The sequence below is a fragment of the Triplophysa rosa genome, linkage group LG10 (genome assembly GCF_024868665.1).
Source record: "Triplophysa rosa linkage group LG10, Trosa_1v2, whole genome shotgun sequence".
NCBI classification, from domain to species: Eukaryota; Metazoa; Chordata; class Actinopteri; order Cypriniformes; family Nemacheilidae; genus Triplophysa; species Triplophysa rosa.
The window spans coordinates 18,480,856-18,500,246 of NC_079899.1; the positions used below are offsets into that span (position 1 = coordinate 18,480,856).

The following is a 19,391-nucleotide window of genomic DNA, read 5'->3' on the forward strand; positions in this document are numbered from 1 at the left end:
CCCCACCGGGCGGAGCACATTTTCTGTGATGTGTCAAGACAGGAGCCGAGCTTCACATGCTACTGAATCAGGTGATGGTGCGTCTAAGACAAAAGCCAGGAGAACACGTGTGTGCATGTTGCCAGGGGCCTGAGGAGACGTCTATAAATACGTTTGTGAACCAGGCCAGAACAAAAATAGGGAAATGAAGCAGGACAACCTCCAAAGAGCCAGGCCTAGAGAAAAAGAAAGTAAAGACAAAGGCACAGATAAAAAGAGAGCAAATTTCATGGATGGACTAGTTTTGAAATGACAGATCTAACTATAGAACAGAAATACTACAGATAAGTGTGTATTTAACATATCAATTGTTTCTTCTAGATAGCAATGAGATTGAGTTGAATGAGGACTTTTGCTCAAGTTCTATGTTTTATAGATCTGGTAGCCTGTTAAAGGGATACTTCACCCAAAAATGAAAATCCTGTCATCATTTACTCACTCTCAGATTGTTCCAAATCTGTATAAATTTCTTTGTTCTGCTGAGCACACAGGAAGATATCTGGAAGATTGTGAAAGCTCACCCCCCATTGACTCCCATTGTATTTATTTTCCCTACTCTGGCAGTAAATAGTGGGTGAGATCTGACATTCTTACTAATTTCTGCCTGCGTGTTCAGCAAAACAAAGAAATTTAAACAGGTTTGGAACAATCTAAGGGTGAGTAAATGATGACAGAATTTTCATTTTTGGGTGAACTATCCCTTTAAGAGATCCCAGGAAATTCTTTGAAACGTGCTCAGATTATGACAACAAACATTTCCTATTAAACTTTTCATCAGGCGCAATTATAACTCATGCCTCATGTCATTCCAAACCTGACATCTTGACCTCCACCACAGCTCGTAAAGTTACTTTGTATTTGTGCGGTTCAAACCTGGCCTGGTCTGACATCAATGACATCATCATGGTAGGTCTGAATGTGCATAACTACTTATCCTAACTATTATCAACATATACTGAAATCAATGTAATAATAAATACATTTAATTTCTGTTTATTTTGTTTTCTCTTTGTGGGTGAATGAATCACACTCATAGTAGGAGTGTAGGGAGACAGAAAGAGAGAGAGAGAGAGAGAGAGAGAGAGAGAGAGAGAGAGAGAGAGAGAGNCAGGCGCAATTATAACTCATGCCTCATGCCTCATGTCATTCCAAACCTGACATCTTGACCTCCACCACAGCTCGTAAAGTTACTTTGTAACAAATTACTTTGAGTTTGTAACAAATGTGTTTCTAAAAGGGATAGTTCATGACAGAAAATTCTGTCATCATTTACTCTCCTCTTGTCATTTTAAACCTGTATGGACTTTCTTTCTTCTGCAGAACACAAAGGAAGATATTTCAAAGAATGTTGGTAACCGAACAATGGCGGTGCCCACTTCTATTGTATGGACACAAAAACAATGCGAGTCAATGGGTAACGCCGTTGTTTGGCTACCAACATTCTTCGAAATATATTATTTTGTGTTTTGCAGAAAAAAGTCATACAGGTTTAAATGATGACAGAATTTTCATTTTTGGGTGAACTTTCACTTTAAGGCAAAATGTTAAATGTTGATTTCACCTTCTGTGTTTAATGCGAGACAGATTCATTTTGTTTGGAGTTTGAAACTGACTAAAGGTGAACGAATGATGACATTCCTTAAAAATAAACTAAAAAAACACCATGTCTACAGAAAGAGCCTCCTAAAGACTTCTGAGCAACGAAAAAGCAATGCATGAGCAATAAAAGTTTCATCTAGGTAAACCAATAGGCACAAATCCACAAGTTCAAACACACACATAAATCCTAATAAATGGCTCTAAAAACCTCTAACCCATTACAAACCTATAAAGAGCCCTTACCACAGCACACTCCCAAAACCCACTTACAATTCATACACAGCTACAGGATGGCCTGTATCAAAAGACACTAACACAGGCCACAGTGGCACTCTGACATGTTTCAACCCTGCCACTTTCTGATTGGATGAGTGTGTATGAGTGCGTGTGGGCTGACTGAAAGACAGGCTGATTGCTATGTCTTCATGTTAACCTTTCTGACGACGAATAAGTGGTGTTATAAGAGCCGCTCCTGGTTCTGTAACAAGCCTCCCACACGCACATCAGCGTGGCTGACGGTACATTATAGGGCTGGGCGATGTGTTAAAAATTTTTGATCGATAATCGACTTTAAAATCATCGCGATATCCGATAATATCGAGTGTGTTTGACTTCATGCAACGTTGCGCAGACGATCAATCTGCGGATACGTTCCGGACCCGCCAAGTGCCAAACAAACACGCACGCAGGTACACGTGCACACACACACACACACACACACACACACAAGAGCGCCACGAGCACAAACCAGTGTTGCAGTGACTTCTTTCATCAGGTAAAGAGCGCAGATAAACCATAAAGCTTTTATGCAGTAAAAAAGTGTTGCAGGTAAATTTCATCCTACCCGTCAGATTATCCTACCAGGCATGCGCACATCAATGTTACGTCATTCTTTTTGCGCTGTAAAATCATTCTACCTGTTTATTTTATACTGATACGGGAATATGATAGTGTATTTTCGTTGTTAAATCATTCTACATATTATTTAATACCTATAGTACAATTTGATTGGGTGTTGCGCTGTAAACTAATCCTACATGTTTCTTTTATGATGGTAGGATAATCTGACAGGGTATTTTGCATTGTGAAATCATCCTACCTGTTTATTTTGTCGATGTGGTTTAGATTATATCAAATTTGCCCTGCGGTAGGAAAATCTGACAAGGTAGGACAATTCGAACACCGGTACAGCCCCTCGACTCCATTGTTTTCCCCTACGAAGGTTAGGGTTAGGATTAGGTGTGGGGCGGGATTTAGAGATAGGGACCGATCACAAAGCAGCATCCTTAAATGAATGAACCATTTAGAAGTAGGGGAGTCGTAATCTCACGAGTAGTATCTGACTGCAATATCGGAGGCTGCACTCTCAGGACCGCATTTCTGGGGACGCATTTCTAGGACCCTGCGACAACGGAAGTGACGAGTCGAGTGCATTTCCAGAATAGACGACAATCAGAGTGTGAGTGTCAAATTTGAATAAATTTTTATTAGTTCAACATTAAAAACATTTAACATTTTATTGGAAAGTTAATGTAGCCGAAGTGAGTTGAGAAAATAGTCTTGAATGCAATATATAGCCACAATATAAGATTCTAATGCTGTAAAACGAGTTGTAAGTAACGTATATTCGTTTAGCGAAACTGTAGCACGACTGGCAAGCGTATGTTGAGTTTGGGGTTATGGGATGATTATTAATTCTAGACCAAGCCAGCACAATAAACTGTAGCACTCTTCGTTGTGAAACCTTGTTAATTACTCATTGTTTTTCCATTTTAAGTAATTTAAATTCATCTTAATGTTTTAATTGTCTCGTGCGCACAGTCAATTTGTTAATCCCACGATGCATGTCTCTTCATTTTGACACTGTTTCTATAATATTGATTGTTACATTTGACATCATAATAATTGACTGTTAAAATACCATGTGCTAGATTTTGTAATGTACTGTGTAGTCTATTCAAGGACACAGCTCAGTGCAGGCAGTAGTATGACAAAAGATGAATAAATAAATTGGTCAAGTACTGGGCTTCGGCCTAATTTAAGTCTATTTATTTATATTGTTTTGTGTGTGTGTGTGTGTGTGTGTGTGTTCAACTGTTCAGTTGTGATTTTAAATAAACACAATCTTAAATCTGCACCCACAGTGCACCCACAGTCATCATTGTGTCTTCACTCTGTACTTGAAATGTGGTTGATCTAGTGACTAAAAAGGCTATACTATGATTTATTGTTTATTTAAATTTTCTTATTATATTATGCTAGTTAGTCACAATAATTACTCAACATTCAGCTGTTCAGCAATAAGGTTTAATTGCATGAAATATAGTATTTGTGTGTAATAAACCTTTTAAAAACTAAGTAATTAGAATTGGGGGATATACTGTCTTAGTTGCACTTTTTCGATCCTCAAAAACTAGGGTGCTTGGTATTACGGTTCTCTCCTAACTCCAATTCGGTAGGTGGCGCTGTAAAAACCAATTAGGGTCCTAGAAGTGTGTCCCTGAGAGTGCAGCCTCCGATATTGCAGTCGGATAATATTGAATCTCACGGGGAGTCAGCAGCTCATTCAACTGACCGAACAAAACAGCGTTTCCAAAATTCTATCACTGTTACTGACAGCCTGGGCATATGAACATGAACGTTCACGCTAAAGCCTACGTCGCATGATAATGTTATAACGCGTATTTTCCATTATTATCAATTATCGTCTGGTATCTGTCTGTTGTAATCGACATCGGGATATTTGCGAGACATCGGCGATATACGATAACATCGTCACATCGCCCAGCCCTACTGTACATTATAAGGTTTCCATGTGCTGTTCCTCCATTAGCTACTGCAGAATCACAACTCAGAAACATCACGACATGTGATGAGAGAATGAGGGTTATAAAGAATCATGACGTTCATGACTTTTCATATTTCATATACGATTCATATTCAATCGCGAATGAGAACCGCTTTGCGGGGATGCCAGGTTTTAGAAAAAAATTTGAATCTCAAAATTGAAAATCGAATGCCAACCCACCGAACAAATATTCGAATATTCTGGTCCTGCCCTAGTGTATTCTAAGCTTGTGCATTTCAGTTTCATATTTTAATTGTGGTATGGACAACGCTATCTTCTCACATTTAAAAATTAGTTTTACAACTTTATTGTTATAGTGATCATTCTTGGTGTGAATAGGTCTATAAAAGATTATCTGTTCCAAAACCTAACCGGCTAAGTCACGGTGTACTGCCTAGAAAGACATCTGCTTTCTAAAATAGCATTACAACCATCACAGACTGTCATAAATGAGCGATTTGAAATGCTCTACATAGGGAGCAACACTGTGTGCTACACAAACAAGGTTTTACTATAGTAACCATGGCTCAATTAAAGTATATTGTAGTTAATCCACAGTAAAAAAATCACTTTTTCACAACAGAAACCAAATTGTAACCACAACATCTTTGGTAAATATCATATTAAAAATGCTAAACCATGGTTACTGCAATTTTACTGTAGTATGCAGGCACGTAACAAAGTTGACTAGCTTTTGACCTAAAATGCTGCCTCCATAGGCAGTGCACTACATTTTGGAACACAGCATTAGCCTCCACACATATACACGTACACGTCCAGTGGGAAATGTGTAAGGATGTTCTGTCAATAGAGTGCGAATCTTTCGTGTAATCCCTTTATAAAAGTCCACCAAAGCCCAGAGTAATAGTGAATGGGAGGGAGAAAAGACAGTGAATGAAGAATGCAGTCACACACAACACAACCTCTCGAGTCCTCTAGACGTGAAATAAAATGATCAACATATACACACACCTCTTCAACTAAACACATACACACATGAAAGCACGCACACACACACACGGAGAAACACAGTTACCTGTCATTTGTCTAAAGACAGACTTCTATTAATTGTTTTTACAAATTTAATAAATATTATTAAAAATGTAAAAAAGTTTAATATAATGTCTTTACTTTTGTTTAATTTATTTATAGATTAATTTTCAGCTTCTGGTCGTAATTTAATTAAATATTTAGAAATGTAAAATAGAACCAATAAAAAAGACTTATACTATAGGAGAAATTATTTTCAAAATTTGATATTTGCACATTTGCAGGGGAAAACGGATACCTCTTTTTCCACCTCATTCATTCTGTCATTCAATCAGTGAGTTTCCGCAACATGCAGATGCTCATTGTGTTTCTGTACATTATATACAGTATGTACATGTATACACAAACACAAAAAACAGTGCTCCATTATCTTGAAGAAACACAAACACCTGCAATACAGTACAATACGCTGTACAAATCCCTCTAAACACACAGAAAGCTATTAACGTACAAAAAAACAAGATTCATTTGACCACAGTCAAACACAACTGACAGACAGACTGATACCCGAGGTCCAACTTTTCACAAAATGGAATCGATGGGCTGAAAGAGTATGATTAATTTAAACGGTGTATTTGATCGATTTCTCTCTCTCAGCACAGCACTGATAACTGGGACGAGTGTAATTATATCTGCCGCCCAGGAACCGGGCTGAGCCGATCCATGAAGCCTTTTGTGTTGCGGAGAAAAAGAACCTCTCAGCACGTCCTCATCTGCCAGCTTTGAAATGATGCATCCTGAGGAGGAGACGTGTGCGAGAGAACGCTGTAACCGGAGGGGAGTATGGGATAGCTGGACCTCCGAGAGGGCCGACTTCCTTTCGGAAGATTACGAACAGAACAGCTGTTAAAACGAGACTCGGCAGGTTCGGGACATCATCACCTGTCATCTCATACATACACGGACTCATCTTTCTTTCTGTCTGTCCATAATTGTTGCACAAAATCTGGGATTTAAAATTAAGAAGACATTTTGAAGAATGTACTGGTCAACCTTTTCCAAGCAAATCAACTTGAGGAAAAGATACAAAAGCAACATAAAAAGAAACATACAGGTGTTCATGATATACGTTAAATTAATAGAAAACTACAATTAAAGTCATTGGTCACTAATAATCTACCATTCCAGTAATCTGTTGAATTTGAATCCGATATGACACACAAAACCAATGCAAGAGAATAGGTGCCGTAGCTGTACGGTTAACAACATTTTTCAAAATATCATCTATTGTATTCTGCGGAAGAAGAAAGTTATGCTAGTATGAAATGACAAGAGGATGAGTAAATAATGACAGAATTTTCATTTTTCTGTGAACTATCACTTTAAAAAAGATGTCACATCGGTGCCCAAAGATTTGTTCACTAAACTAATAATGGACATCATGGATAAATCTTAAACGTAATAAATAAGTGAGAGACAAAAAAGATCTCTCACGCTATCTCTCACTCTCTCTCTTTTTTTCCTCCTCTGTCCGTTTTTCTTCTTCTCCTGTCTTTCTTCTTTTTAATGAGGATGGATCGTTTCTTGTGCTTGTTTCAACATCATGAATCTAAAGCTGAGCTCATTACCGAACCAAAGACATTTAATAACCTCCTTTTCAGAGAGCTAATAAGCATTAATGCTCTTTGGCTCGCTCCAGGCCTGAAAGTGAAGTGACATTCAGCAAATCACCGGCGATGTTGGGCAGAGGGATCGCCCTAACTTTCATTCCATCAGCCCAACTCTGGAAACTCTGGTGCCACATCCAGCAGAGTCTGGATCTGTTTGGAGAAAAATGTGACCTGCAGGCCACCGTGCATTAGCCAACTTTAATCCAAGTCACACAAGGAAGATCTGCTTAAATATTCCACTGTAAATGGCGAGAAGCTGAAACAAGGATGACAGATCAGCTTTCGTGTTTGTATGCCTATGACATAAATTAAGTAAAGGTGTGTAAAATCGCTCTAATCCATAGAGATCAGTCTCCAATGCCTGCATGATTTTCCTGTTCCACTAATCCTTGAAAAGAGCGATGCCAATGTTTCCATCCACACCAGCTCATTAATTCACTACCCCTCTCCCTTTTTTTCTTTCTCTCAGTGCTATTTCCTCTTCCCTTGTTTCTTTTTCCTCTTGTTTGTGTTCTATAGAACGGCGACCACTCCATTACATCTGTTGCTTAGCGATGACTTTGGAAATGCGGCTCTCTCGCTTGTCTCCAGACTGGAAAGCATTTACATTACATTTCAATCCAGAGACATTAATTCTGGGTGACTAGATGAATAAGAGATGTCGTTTCGTGTCTAAACATAAAGCATGTGAATAAAGCCCAGATGAGAGAAAGAACATGAGACAGGGTGTGTTTGTGTCTATATTTTCTGTAATATTTTGGGTCAAATAAAAAGATTAGTGAAAAATAAAATGTTTAATAAAAAAATAGTGTTTGGTGGTCACATCGCACATGCACATCAGTGCGTGTTATCTGGTCACAGCAAATACTACTAGCAGTGTTTTGGCAGAAGTAATTCCCACCTGTTAGCTCGGCGTCTGCCAGACAAGCTGAAATACAACAAACCAGTCTCACAGACATTCCACTGCCCTCTCCGATTCTCATTTTCTCTCTTATTCCTCACATATTCTCTAAACACATACACACAAATGCAATATAGACAAAAGTATTGGAATACCACCTCCTAGTTTATCTATTCCAGTAATTCTAATCAAAACAAAAATGAATGCTATACCATACAATACCATACAGAATTTTGTTTCCACAGAAATAACTCAAGTGGTCAAACATGTTCATTGGAAAGGGGCATCCCAATACTTTTGTCCATATAGTGTATACTGTACAGAGAATATGTCATAGTAAAGACAAGAGTGATACAGAGAGTGATACAGAATATTTCGTCACTATTGTCCTGCAGGGTTACGTGCTTTTATTTATCTAAAACCATTGTAAACTACATCAATAATTCTTGTACAACATGTAATACATGCAGTTTCCATAGCCTCCTATATACTGTATTTTCAGACTACAAGGAATATTTGTACTAAACCAGCAGTTCTCAACCAGGGGTGGGCATACTCCAAGGGGTACTGGAAAAGATTGAAATTCTGCTTTGTTAAACCTATAAAAATATCAAGGGTGTCATGAGATTCAAGCAATTACACCAATTTATGTTGTGTTTCATAAGAGGCGAAAACAAAAGAGACAATTCAGCTTTCATTTGCATTTCCACAAACACATCACTCTTTTTTCACAAGTGTCAATCAACCGAAACCAAACTAGGCATGGGGACAGACACTGGCCTGAAAGATATAAGACAGACAGAAAGACACAGACATGAATCCAGACAGTGGCCTGCTGCAGTACTTGTGACAGTGTGTTCATTAGTGCAGCTTGACTCAGCTCTTGGGGCGAGTGAGGGTTCACGATATCTGACAGAAACACTCCATCCCCACCTGCACAGGAAGCTTGTGCGCTAATTGAAACATCACTGTTAATAAACCTCTCATTACAGACACTCAATCTCTGCTCAGAATCCAACATTTCTCATGCCACGATCAAACAGAAGAAGAAAGAGCAAAAAGGAGAAAGTGACAGGAAGAGACAGACAGCATAAGAACAACTAGAAAGTAATGATGAAATAGAGCAATACCATTACCCACTTGAAATATTTCACTATTAATATTATGAGAGCTCATTACTAATATGAAATGAAACACACAGTAACATATAACTGGCTTCACACGCCACTAAGAACAGTTATCAGTGGCTCTTATTAGTTTTAAATGCCTTAATAGTTTTTAAATAGGGCGGCTTTGTTTTTCGCTCCATCAGTTTATGGAAAATAATAAAGGAATGGTTTTCCTGTGTGAAATGACTTTCGCATATCAATTAAGAGAGTTAATATTCTTTATTTTGGCATTTAAGAGTGGGTAGGGGCTGCAGGGGTGTCCTATATGCAAGTGTGTGTAAGCCTGTGTGTTTACTGCGTGTGAGGGAACACGTGTGTGTGTGTGTGTGTTGTGTAAATGTTCTAGTTGTTTCCTGCAGCTGTTATGGGCTCTAATGAGAGACGGCAGATTAACACTTCAAAACTGACCACGTCTCTCTCTCTCTTTCTCACTTCACCTATGTATAGCTTCATCTCTCTCTCTTCATCTTCCTTCTTTACCTACTGCCAGGGTCCAAAATTAGCACTAGCTAAGTGCCGAACATGAGTCAAAAATTGGCTTTGGTAATAGATCAAATTTTGCCGGGTAACTTTATTAGAAACCGCAATATAATACATCACATACTGCTCGAGTGCCAGAATGATTTAGTCTCGCTGATTTAAGTGACGGCAGAGAATGGAATCGAACTATCTACTGAAGAAAACATCGTGTGGGTCTCAACAGTTACCCAAGTGAGGATTTTACCAGAAGTTTATGTAGGACAACTAAAGTTTTGTTTTCCTCCTTGTGACAACATAGATTCATGGCCATGGAAATAGGTTACAGTACGCCTATATATGGCCGGTCACATTTTATAGCCTCTGAGACCTGAAAGTGCTGTCTACCTCACTACTGTAGGTTCTCGAACACATGCACTACATCTTTCCTGTATATTTTGTGTTACAGATTTCTCTGTTACCTTGGTTTGTATTTGTTTTCTTATCGACACATTTCTCTCCCTTATGTTTAACCTTCATTCCTTTCCTCGCTCATCTCATCCTGTTTCCAGAGGGACGGTCTGATGATTGCATTGTCAGATGAAAATACAGATGCTGTTCTCTAATCTACACCTGCATTTTTTTATTTAGACACACACACACACACACACACACACACACACACACACATGTCTGGTTTACTATCTCCGTGGGGACAGTCCATAGGCGTAATGTTTTTTATACTGTACAAACTGTATATTATATCCCTAACCCTAACCCCTAAACCTAAAGATCATAGAAAACTTTTTGCATTTTTAGATTTTTAAAAAATATTGTTCTGTATAATTTATTAGCTTTTTTGCCCACGGGGACCTCAATTTTGGTCCCCACGGTGACACGAGTCCCCATGTGTTGGTGTGCATTCAGGTTTAGGTCCCCACCGGGATATACAAACATGAACACACACACACACACACGCAAGCACACACACAACATGCACACCCCTGCAAATAACAAACAAGCAGATGTACAAGCACTGTCATGACCCTCCTTTCACCCACTGCCCTGACATTTCATGCACACAAATGCCAAAATGTTTAAACTGATCATGTGCCGGTCTTTTAAATCTGTGTGTCATGTAATCCTATCTTTTCTGGTCTGTGCTTTAAGAGCACACAGACGCACACTTTACGTTCAATTCAAACAAGCAGCCGCTGACCTTCAGAAAAGATCAATTACATGAAAGAAACTCTAGCTCAAACTTCTGTGATTTCTCCACAAACTGCGACACTAAAATTAGGGTGGAGTTTGCCTCTGGCTCTGGGATGTAGATCATCTATTTTCTCGTTCCCTTTTCTTTTTTCCTCTCTTTTTTCCCCAGAGCAATCGGTTCTGCCTTGCATCTGGGATGTGTTCAAGGGCATCGCAGCAGCCGCATCTCTCTGTGAGATCTGGTCTTGTCTTCTCAACATCTCTCATAAAACCCTCAACCACAAGAAAGCACCACAAGAGAGCATAATGAACTGATATTTGCCACAAGCGACTGAATCGAGATGATGTACAGTGTGAATGTGAGACCACAGAGTCTACATAATCCCATAAGGAAAAATAAAAAGTTTCGTGTTTCTGCAGGCACATCTATGATGTTAACATTTTGGCAGTACGAGCAGTTTCATCCTCTTTTTTTCTATTTGCTGACATTAGTGATGTTTCTCAAAGAGGTCAAACATGAGAAGCTTCATCGGTTTTGGAGAATAATTTGCACAGCGCTGTATTTAGTAAACAGTGTCCAAACTGCTCAGAAAGTGCAATGAATCATGGTCTTGCGCAGTGAGGTAACCCTGCATTCCAACCTTGTTCCACATTCATATTCCAGAACGCTGAGATAATGCTCTAATTATACGTTCTGGAAATTTTTAGCATCCGAAGGAAATCCAGACATCGCATTCCACTTCACGATTCTGAGTTTAGCTGAGCAACTAGAGCGGTACGGCACACCTCCATCATTTCATTACAGGAGTGTTATTAAAATCCACTTAAAGGGGCTCACAGCTTTGCTCGATGGAAAGTATGCAAAGGGCCAACAGGCCCCTGCATGTCTGACCCTCAACATCTGCTTTGAATCTGCTTAAAATGGCCCTCTTACAATCGGTCACTGTGTTTTCCTTATATACGGGGGGAGACTGACAGTTGTGGGGAGGCTTGTACAGAGAATATACAGTATTTCCTTGTCTCTGTCTCTTTTGTTTGTTTGTTTGCATAGTCGTTGTTTCACTAACCTTTACTCAGGTGTGAGGGACATGTGCAAGATAGCTTTGAGCAGATTTACTTGTGTCGAGCATTTGCTTGTTGGCAAACAAAAAAACACACACACGCGCCATAGACGTGGTGAGCTGTGGCCTAGAAAACAGCATGAGGACATTGGAAATAACAACCTAGAGTGAAGAGTTTATTTCCGTTTTTAAGAGATAACTCAATTTACATTTTTTTTATTGTGCATTCCAATTAATATCAATCAAAATGCAGTTGGTTTGTTTTGATTTAAGCCATAATAACTAAAAAAAAACTAGCACAATAAAAACATGACAACATAATAAAAAACATGATTTTTGAAAAAAAATGAAAACAGAGTTATCTCTTTTTGGAAATAAACTCTTCATTTGTCTCTAAGGCCACTGAGAAATTTGGCTTGATGGGTTACAGCATCATCCAATACAAGATCATATCAAGCATCAATAAATAAATGAATAAAAAAACAAGAAAATACAGTGAAACGTATCGCATCTTTAGCATCATCATTCACACGGATCAGGCTTTGAGGCTAGAGAGTTATGATAGAAAGATATAAGAAACAATGGAAAAGAGAAGATAGAAGTAGATCTGGGAAGATTTTTGATGACATCCTTAATCTTCTGCCCTTGCGTACAGTTTTCCAACATCACAGTGACATCACAATGACATCACACAGCAAAATATTTAACATCAGGTGCATACGATTTAGGAACACACGCATTACAGTCTTGTTCTGACAAGTCACCAAGACAACATAAAATATAAATCAGATTTTAAATAGGAGTGACCTGTCAGACCATGCACCCAAATCAACGAAACACATTTTAAGTAAATATGACTTACAATATTTCGTCGTTTTGGAACTCTAGGACACCATGTGAGTCTTCAAAGTCCTCTCCTCCCCCATGGGCCGATCCCTCAATGGTTTTATACGGCACTGACACCACCCCACGGGCGCCAGAAGTGCGCAGGACCTTCACTTCCATTACACCCACGCTCTCGCTCACGTGGGTCACGGGCTCTTCGAATGTGAAGATTCCAGCATGGTCATCGTCGAAGATGGTGACTGTTGCAGTGGAGGGCACGCCGAGCGTCGCGATGGTCTCCACATGATTGGCTTCGGTGGTCTCGGCCTCATCACCCTCATGAAGCACCTGGACGTTGCTGAGATGTATAAGGAAGTTTTCATCCTCTTCAAAGATGTCATCGTCAATAATTCCAACTCTGATCTCCTTCTGAGTCTCGCCCGTCTTGAAAATGACGGTGCCTTCGGTGAATTCGTAGTCAGAGCCAGCGTTTGCGGTTCCGTCTTCTGTGCGGAATTCCACAGAAACGGTCTGGTTGAGGTCGCCTCCACGTCTGATCACATTCACCGCCACGGTTCCACAGTTCTCCAGGCACTGGTAGGAGCCGGGGTCAAAAAAGATCTTGGAAATCGGATCGTTTTCTCCAGTGTCACTTCGTACCTCGTGCATGCTCACGGCTTTGCGAGCCTGATCTGCGGCGTGCTTCTTCAAAATGTTCCCTGCGCCGGTCATCAAGCGGGTCGCCTGGCATCGGTAGAATGCACGGCTCTTTTGCTGCTGGCTCAGCACCTGGTAATTCGCGAGCTCGATCAGCTGCTCCACCTCTTTATCTGGATGTTTCAGCTTGAGTTCCTTAAGAATCTTCGCCATTTCACGTCTGGCTTCCTCCTCGTCCAAGTCTTTGTCCTCCAGTTCTAAAGCCAGAGTTCCATCTAAGAAGTCCACCGCGTGAGAGTTCAGCATCTTCCCGTCCATCTCAATATCCACCTTGGACGGCAGAGGACGGTCACCCTCCGTCTCGATGATCATGCCGCGGTGTTTGCCGGCTCGGTAGCGCTTGTAAACATACTTGTAAAACAGGAGGCGGCGGTCGGCGATCCAAGCGAAGGCAACACAAATGGGAAAGAAGAAAAGGGTGAGAAGACCCTCCCACACCTGGACGACGCCTGGTGAGATAACAGCCAAGATCAGGTAGAGCCACAAGTAGGCAAAGATGCTCCACGAAGCGGTGACAAAGAAAACACGCAGGTGTTTCACTTTGCGATGCTCTCCGTCCGGCACCACGTAGACACAGATTCCGATAATGACAAACATGTTGAATGCTGCGCTGCCAACGATTGTAGAGGGTCCCAGATCACCGGCTTCAAAGTTATGGCCACACACTTCAATGACTGAGAGCAGAATCTCAGGTGCAGAGGACCCCAGAGCCATCAGGGTGAGGTTGGAGACAGTTTCGTTCCAAACTCGTACAGTTGTGGTGGTCGTTTCACCATTTGGTTTCTTAATGGTGATCTCCTTCTCCTGAGAGGTGATGACCTCAATAGACGCCATGAACCGGTCAGCAACAATCGACACTCCGAGAAACATGTACACCATTGCCACGAAATAAACCGTAGCCCGAGCCACCTTGTCCCCAAAAGAGGGATTCTGTGGTTCCCACACAGGCAGGATGACGCCTGGGGCACATATGGAAGACCCGGAACAGGACAAGGATTTGTTGACCGGAGAACTATGATCGGGGCTGTGGTCTGGGGCATGTTCCGCTGTCACATGGTGGACATTGCAGAGCACAATCACCATGACGACTACACACCGAAAGCCATGTAAGAGGCGTGGGGAAGCTTCACGGAGCCTCATCATTCCTAAATCTGTGACACACAACAGAGAAAGAGATAAAAAGGAGGATTAAAGTAAAAATACAGACATACAAGTATACAGATCAAACAACTATTGAAATAAAACAGGATGACAAGTAACCATCTAAAGTAATGGCCAAAAGTGATGTCCAACTTTGGACGACTGACATTTTCAATCTTTATTAAAATTGCTAATTAAAAAGTACAAACTGATGCCTAGTTTTGAGAAGAATTTAAGGCAAAAAATGACGTGCAAACTAGACATAATCCAGGTGAATCACTACAACAGTGGTCGGGAACCTATGGCTAGCGAGCCACACGTAAAAATCGATTAATCGTTTTTTAAAATGCGGTCGATTCAATATCGATTCTCAAAAGATGTGAATCGATTTTTTTCTTTCATATTTCCGCAAGCACTGAAAATTCATTAACGTGAATGCTATTGCTACTACTATCCACTAGATGTCCCTTTTCCTTTTACAACGGGTGGATGTTACAACAGGGAGCGTATCGTTCAGTCATTGCTTAATTAAAATGGCGGATGCGGGTGTGTTGTCGAATTTAACATCACCTTCACATAAAATGTAGCGGTTCATATGATTGCAGCCCCTCTTTACAGCTAATTTTGTTTGTTATACTGTATCTTAACTGTAATATTAACCTGTTGTGTCTCAATACACCCAAGTGTGTTTAAAGTTTAATATACAGGTTTGTGGCTCTTCATTTCATTTTCTAATTCACCATTGTAATGTGATATTTTCTGATCTTTTTTAGAAATATCTATAGGATTTGTATTAAATCTATAATTATGACTCGAATCGACAGCTTGTGAATCGGAATCGAATCGGAACATCAGAATCGACACCCAGCCCTACACGTGACTCTTTTCAAAAATCATGTGGCTATCCAGTTGACTTACCCTTCTCCAACATTTGATCGTTAAAAAACAAAGTAATATATATGAATATTTCAGGATGTCGTGGCCAATTCACGCATGCAGTGCTATGCCAAGCGTCACAACACTAATCAACGACAAACAACGTTTCTATGGTAACCTCTCTCGCGCCCGCAGCCCATCCAGAGCGCGATGAGTTTAGAAGAGCGAGCGTCATGCTTTTACTGAAAGTTACGGCTCTCTGTGGCGCTATGTAATCACATGTAAAAAGTTTTAAAAACACACCATGCAGCAAAGTATCCGGTGAGCAGATGTAAGCAAACTGCGACGCGTCAGTATGGATGTGCTGCGTTAACTCCTCATATCCGTGTGAACAGTCTTTCTCGCACATGAAGTCCATACATACATCCGTCAAGGTTGACAGAGGAGTTTCAAAGCCGGCATATACTGCAAGTGTTTTGACCATGTACGAACCGTACTACATGTTCGCTTTCATGAGATGTTGCGCAAGTTGTGCAGACCGGTCAGCGTATGACATGGAAGTGCCGCGTGAGCAGAGCTCCTTGTGCTTTCGAAACGTTCTCGCGGTACTCTGATGTCAGACATTCGCCGATCGGTCTGCAGCATTTCAAGAAGTCGAACATACCTAATGCAAAGTCAGAAGACACATACAGTATCCAGTATCAGTACTAGTATAGGAACGTGCACTTTTTGAATTGTTATATATGAGATATAATTAAGTTTAATTGAATGGAGGCCTAAAGTAAACCTGTAATTATAAGTGATGGAAATCGTTTGTTTCACTGTTTTTGAGTTGTCTGTGGACATGTTATTTTATGGAAGGAAAAGAACAATTGATCCCCACAGGAACCAAGTGAGACAAAATGTGGTCATGGACAAAAATCAAGTTTTTAGTATTGCAGTCAAAACACATATTCTCTGATGTGCTGTGGTTTGCCTTTTTGGCAAATATTTTTGACCAACACCTTAAAGGGATGGTTCACCCAAAAATTCTGTCATCATTTACTCACCCTCTTGTCATTTCAAACTTGTATGACTTTCTTCCTTCCGCAGAACACAAAAGAAGATATTTTGAATACATTTTGTAACCAAACAGCACCAGGGACCCATTTAGTTCTGTTGTATGAGTTATGCAGAAGAAAGAAAATCATCCAGGATTGAAATGACAAAAGGGTGACTAAATGATGACTGAATTTTCATTTTTGGGTGAACTTTAAAAGTTCACTTTAAAAGTTTAACATTTGTCGATTTTGTAGCCTACCATACACCTAATAATTTGATGATTTACTCTAACATGAGGGGGCATTAAAAACAACAATTGTATATATGCCCCTTGGTCATTTCCTTTGGCTACTACTGTACAAAAATGTTTTCAGAAATGTTTACATTATTTAGAACATTTCAACAGTACTTGCTTAAAGGCAAACATTGCAGCATCTGTAGCTCGACTGACAGAGCACTGCTTTAACAGGGCAAATGTCACAAGGTTCGATCCCTATAGGGAACACACATACTGATAAAATGTATACATTGAATGACATCCAAGGCAACTTGTGTCAATAGGCATTACTGTAAATGTAATCATTCACAAAGGTAAGATCCAAAAATTTAATTCAGAAGCATCTGGACTTGCTTATCCGTTTGTTACATTTATCAATTAGTTCGATGAGGGGTTTCCATGGCATGCATAAACAAATCCAGACGAACCCTTAAGCCAGTGCATCACATTACATTCTGAATTGGGTGTCTGTTTGAAAAGCATTACGAGTCCATTTCATAATGCAACCTAAAAATCCAATAAAAGTCAGGTTAAGACTTTAGTGCTCGACTCCGAGCAAGCTGAATTCAGATGTCTGTAAAATGTATCATCAAGCAAAGGGTGGCAAGCGGCCCCTGAGGCAGGAAGATGAAACACTTGCTCATGGTGCAAAACACGCATGGACACACTCCCACCGACACACACATATCTGCAGTCATTGTATTACTCAATCAATGAATACATTTCCAATGCCTAATATGACTCACATATAATTACACAGCCTACATATAATAATATTCACCATTTCAGCGTGATAATATAATCGGACACATTTCAGTAGCTTTAATAATCGTCTCTCTGCACGTTACAGATCGAGTCATCATCACTGACCGTAAAGAAGTATATATCAAATATTTCGCACGTCGAATTCGTTTTTTTCTTAATTCTCGTATTTATTTTAATACACCGACACACAAATGCAAATAAATCTAATACCGACCGGTTACGCTTGGATATCCCTCTCACTCATTCACATCTACAGCAACCCACTGCTCTCATTCAGCACCTCAACCCCATCCACAGAAAAAAAACATCTGTCATCCCACATTTCAGGCGATGATGCGGACACGCGCATCCTCTCTTATTATTGATCAGATAACGTTAAACATTTCCAAGCGGGATTTTGTCCGCGATGTGCTCGTGGACAGGAGAAGATCGCACCATGCCGCGAGACCGGAGCGTGTTTAACACAACTTTCACGTGCACACCAAAATCCCGTAAACCGAGATACAGAAGGCGAACGCAGTCGGTTTTATTCATCATCTGCGGGCCAATGCGGACCGGACTGCACCTCACCGGACGGAAACGAGTGCACCTCTGTATCCAATGGTTCAGCCAAACGATAACATTGATGTTGAAATCGTAATGTGCGAATGCCCTCTATTAACCCCAATGCAACGATCCCATCGTCTCCCAAATTCCCTAGCTACTATTGCTTCCCCAAACCGTTAAGCTGAACGCAAATCTATGTAATATCAAACAATGTTTTAAATGAGTAGGATAGAGAGGTCTCCTACCGTAACGGACCGGTCCGTCTGGGTCTGAAGAAGTCAGAGTCAGGGATAGCGGCAGCAGTAGTGTTAACGGAGACAGTGCGCGTCGGAAGCCGTCTGTAGTATCCCACCTCGCATTAGTTAAGGTTTTTATATAGGAGACACCTGAACTATAAGAGACCCACACGAGTATTATATTCGCCCTACGGTTTCCATACGCGCGTTTGATTTTCCCCCAGACTGACCCGTAGCGATCAAATATCTGATGCTTTATCAGCAGATTTCGGGAGAGCGTGCGAGTTCTTCCTCATTCTTCCCTCTCCTCGTTCAGTGTGTGCGACCGCGCTGGAGTGAGTGCGTGTGCGCGCGTGCAGCGGAGCCTCGCGCTCTGAGCGGGACAAGGAGAGAAAGAGTGAAAGGTTTTTCTTTTTCTCTCGTATTCTTTTACACACGTATATGAATGGAAAAGCGGGCCTTTCATTATTCAATCATCACTCAATACAATGGTTACCACGTGTTACAATATATGTGGTGTTTCGTAGAGGTAAAATGCGTCGACCATTCATTCATTTTCTACACTGCAGTTCATTTCTTCTCCTGTGAGCAGGCCTAGCATGTGTCTTGATTTGTCACATCATCACGGAAAATGTGATTAACGCTTAAAACATTGTGGGTTTCAAAGAAGTGCATTCAAAAACAGTGTTAGGTGGACATCCACACAAACACACACATTCACGACCATTTCGAATCTGCTTGAAACCGCATCTTTAAAGTATTAAAGCGGATTTTATTCTTATTCTTAATAACGACCTCTGTTCTTTTCTAAACAAGACTGCCTTAGGGGCGATTCACATTTCGCGTCTTTTGCGCGCGCAAGTTCGCGCAATTAGGGAGCGACACGCATACTGTGCGGCGCACACATTTTTCTGGCATAGAGATGAAAATAGTTAAACTTTTCAGAGCGCAGGGCACAGGCCCCCTTTACATGTTATATCACTTGCGACACGATGCACTGTACAAACTTCCCTTGCTTAAACC

At 40.5% G+C, this 19,391-nt stretch overlaps 1 protein-coding gene across 4 annotated transcripts in view; it reads right to left on the reverse strand.

Annotated features, from left to right (window-relative positions):
- slc8a1b (solute carrier family 8 member 1b) overlaps window positions 1-18,708 on the reverse strand; it is a 71,459-nt gene extending 52,751 nt beyond the window's left edge. For 2 of the 4 annotated variants that reach the window (XM_057343682.1, XM_057343681.1), the window contains exons 1-2: window positions 18,378-18,708; window positions 12,808-14,638 (exon numbers count right to left, since the gene is read on the reverse strand). In XM_057343682.1, the coding sequence (XP_057199665.1) occupies window positions 12,808-14,630 (1,823 nt within the window). In that variant the 5' untranslated portion in view covers window positions 14,631-14,638; window positions 18,378-18,708. The remainder of the gene's footprint in view (window positions 1-12,807; window positions 14,639-18,377) is intronic. The other 2 variants (XM_057343684.1, XM_057343683.1) reach the window with 1 other exon arrangement.
- Between the last annotated feature and the right edge of the window lie 683 nt (window positions 18,709-19,391).